The sequence below is a fragment of the Sorex araneus genome, chromosome X (assembly GCF_027595985.1).
Source record: "Sorex araneus isolate mSorAra2 chromosome X, mSorAra2.pri, whole genome shotgun sequence".
Classification (NCBI taxonomy): Eukaryota; Metazoa; Chordata; class Mammalia; order Eulipotyphla; family Soricidae; genus Sorex; species Sorex araneus.
Window position 1 is genome coordinate 62,590,458 of NC_073313.1, and position 3,249 is coordinate 62,593,706.

A 3,249-nucleotide genomic window follows, 5' to 3' on the forward strand; every position below is an offset into this window, starting at 1 on the left:
CCCATGGAAACCTAATCTGCCCCTGCTGTCAGGCTGAACATCTACTCCGAGTCAGATGTGGGTCTTAGGATAGGAGAGCTTTGTTCTGGGCATCTAGACTCAGGTCAGCTTTTGGGGACTCCTGAAGCTAGCAGAATACAAAGGTGGAGCCACCAGTTTCCAATCCAGGACACTGGAAAATCCTGGACAGACTATGAGCATAGAGATAAACCTTAAAAGAACAGAGCGTATCTGGTCAGTACCTCCAAAACACACCCACCCCAATGGCTGAGGTTTTGAAACCTGTGCCTTAGGACATAATTATTATGTATTTCTTTCCTTCCTATCTTAGCTGACATCTTCCCAGAAAGACAGAGTTCGTGAGGGTATTGCACCTCCTCATTTGACCCAGGTAAGTGCCATCAAGAATAAGAAATTGTCTCTGAGTTCTCAATGAGATGAGAAAACTGTTAGTTTTCCTGACCCCTTATTTTTAAAAAAAACTTAATTTTATTTTTATAAAATTGTTCACAATGATTCATTACATTCAGTATTCCAACACTGATCCCAACAGCGATACAGCTTCCCACCACCATTATTTCCAATTTTCCCAACCACCACTCAAGCCAGCCCCAATAGCAGACCCTAAATCATTTATTCGTATTGACTGTTATGAATATTACGCTAAAAATTATCAAAAAAGATTTCCTTAGAAGAAATTGTGTGAATATTGTTGTATCTCACAGTGGAGCCATTAAGCTCTTATATAAGAGGTTACTAACATCTTGTTACAGGTGAAGCCTTGTGTGCTGATATTTTCTACAGTGGGATTGCTTGCCTTCCACTTTATATCCCGTCCCATGTAGTGTGTTACTCCTGGAATATCAGTGATGTAAAGTATGACATGTCACTCCAGGAATTATAAAATTTTGATGGGACTGGTACAGGTGGAATTAAATTTTTAACCGGATGGTCACCTTTAGGGTCCAGAAGCATCTCTGCAGCTTGTTGATCTCTTCTGAGATTCATTTAAGAGTCTCTGCAACATGACTGGTTAATGTGCTTACATGGCACCAGAGGCAGTTCATGGACATAACTGCCAAGATGCTGGAAGAACAGGGGCATCAGGAGAGGTCACCCATTGCAGATTCCATGAGAGCCTGGAGCTTTTGGTCACAAAACCCACATATCTGAGTTTTCAACAGATTCATTCCTGGATGAAGCTCATCCGAGTCTGTGGAGTTCTGGCCATGAGCCATGAGCATGGCGATGATTGGTTTATGGAGGGTTTTGGCTACCAGGGTTCTGTTTCAATGGGTGGTGGGCTCACCTGCCCCCAGTCCAGGGTCCTGTATGAGAATCCGACTAGCATGGGGTCTGGAGGCATCTCTCTCCTGTCTCCTTCTGATGTATGATTCATACCTCAAACTGTTTGTGGTGCCAACCAAATTCAACACCAGAGTCTCGATAACCTGCACCAGAGAGCACTGACCCCTTCACCCCACTCCACTCCCTCTTGATCTCTGCTGAATCCCCCTGTTGGAACCACAGCTGTGTGTTTGTTTGCTTTGGTTTTTTTCTGTTTTGTTTTGTGGCCACACCCGGTGGTGCTCAGGAGTTATTCCTGGCTCTACACTCAGGAATTATTCCTGGTAGTGTTCAAGGGACCATATAGCCTGCTGGGAATCGAACCCAGGATAACCATGTGCAAGGCAACCTGCCTACCACTGTAGTCTTTATGGCCCCAGCTCTGTGTTTTTGTATCCACTGTATTTGCAGTTAGTTTTGTTTGTTGCTGACTTTTTCTCCTATGAAGCCCTCATGTGAGTGTGATCACCTGAGACTTTTTTTCTCCTTGAGATAAGAAATCTTTGTGAGAACCACAAAGTTGCCCATCGCAGCATGGCCTCTCAAACTGCCTCTCTCCCTCAGACCTGAAGCCCCTCAACCACCAGCTCTGGACACACTTGCTGGCTGTGTGACAGTGTCATGATGTCTCTCTGTGATAAGTTTATGGCTTTCACGCTTGAGGATGAAAATCAGGACCCGCAAGATGACCAGCATCTGAAGAATGGTCAGGAGTCCCAGGTGGAGGGGAGGAAGAAAAAAGTTCCCTTGTCCAGCACTGCCTCTGTCCTCCTTGAGGACACCACAGGAGAGGTAGCAGCTGCTGGAGTGTTTAGTGTTCCCAAGGGTCCCCACCAGAGTTCACTCAGGGCCAGTCATTTCCAGGGGACCATGGCTGCCACTCCAGAGAACCATCCCTTGAAGGGCAGTGCCAGCAGCAGGCAAGAGAAAAGGCTCCATGGTAGGGAGGAGCCAGCCCAAGCTGGGGCCTGCCTCCAGAAGGCATTGGATGACAAGATATCTGATCTGGTGGGGTTCCTGCTCCTCAAGTACCGCACTAAGCAGCTGACCACGAAGGAAGCGATGCTGAGAACCATCCCCAACAATGATGAGGAGGACTTCTCTGTCATCCTAAGCCAGGTGTCTGAGTGCATGCATTTGGTCTATGGCATTGATGTGAAGGAAGTAGACCCACAATCGCACAGCTATGCCTTGGTCACTACATTGGGCCTCACTTATGATGGCATGGTGGGCCCTCAGCAAACCATGCCCAATACCGGCCTGCTGGTGATGGTCCTGGGGGTCATCCTTCTCGAGGAAGATTGTGCCTCTGAGCAGGCTGTCTGGGAGCAATTAAGTTTGATGGGGGTTTATCCAGGCAGGAAGCACTTTATCTACGGGGAGCCCAGGAAACTCCTCACCAATGTGTGGGTGCAGGAGCAGTATCTGGAGTACCAGCAGGTACCCGGAAGTATCCCTGCCCGCTTCCAGTTTCTCTGGGGCCCCAGGGCCCATGCTGAAACCAGCAAGATGGACGTCCTGGATTTTTTGATCAATGTCTATATTAGCGAACAAAAGACCCTCCAGTGTGTAAGTCAAGAGCCATGTTGGAAGAAGAGAAGGAATGGGCCTGATCAGGTGTAACAGAATTTGCTGAGAGTAGTCAGGGTTCCAAGGGGTGGACATCGGCACAAGCAGGGCCCCCAGGGAAAGCAGCTTCCGGTATAGTTCTCTATGGTGACTTGTCAAATGATTATGGTCTTCTTTAATGTCATTGTAAATGTTTTTCTGTTTTCTTGAAGAAAATGTTGATTTTTTTTGTGAATGACTTTGATCTCTCAAGTATATTCACTTGGCAAGGAGGAATTCTGTTATCTCTTTTCTTAAACCCTGGGAGAAATTCCCTGTCAGGATGTCACCTAT

The 3,249-nt window shown here is 46.9% G+C and overlaps 1 protein-coding gene across 1 annotated transcript; it reads left to right on the forward strand.

Annotated features, from left to right (window-relative positions):
- The first annotated feature begins 1,971 nt into the window (after positions 1-1,971).
- On the forward strand, positions 1,972-2,970 carry LOC101557422 (melanoma-associated antigen 4-like). Its single transcript, XM_004606629.2, has one exon. It carries the CDS (start codon positions 1,972-1,974, stop codon positions 2,968-2,970), a length of 999 nt encoding a protein of 332 aa, XP_004606686.2.
- Positions 2,971-3,249: the final 279 nt, after the last annotated feature.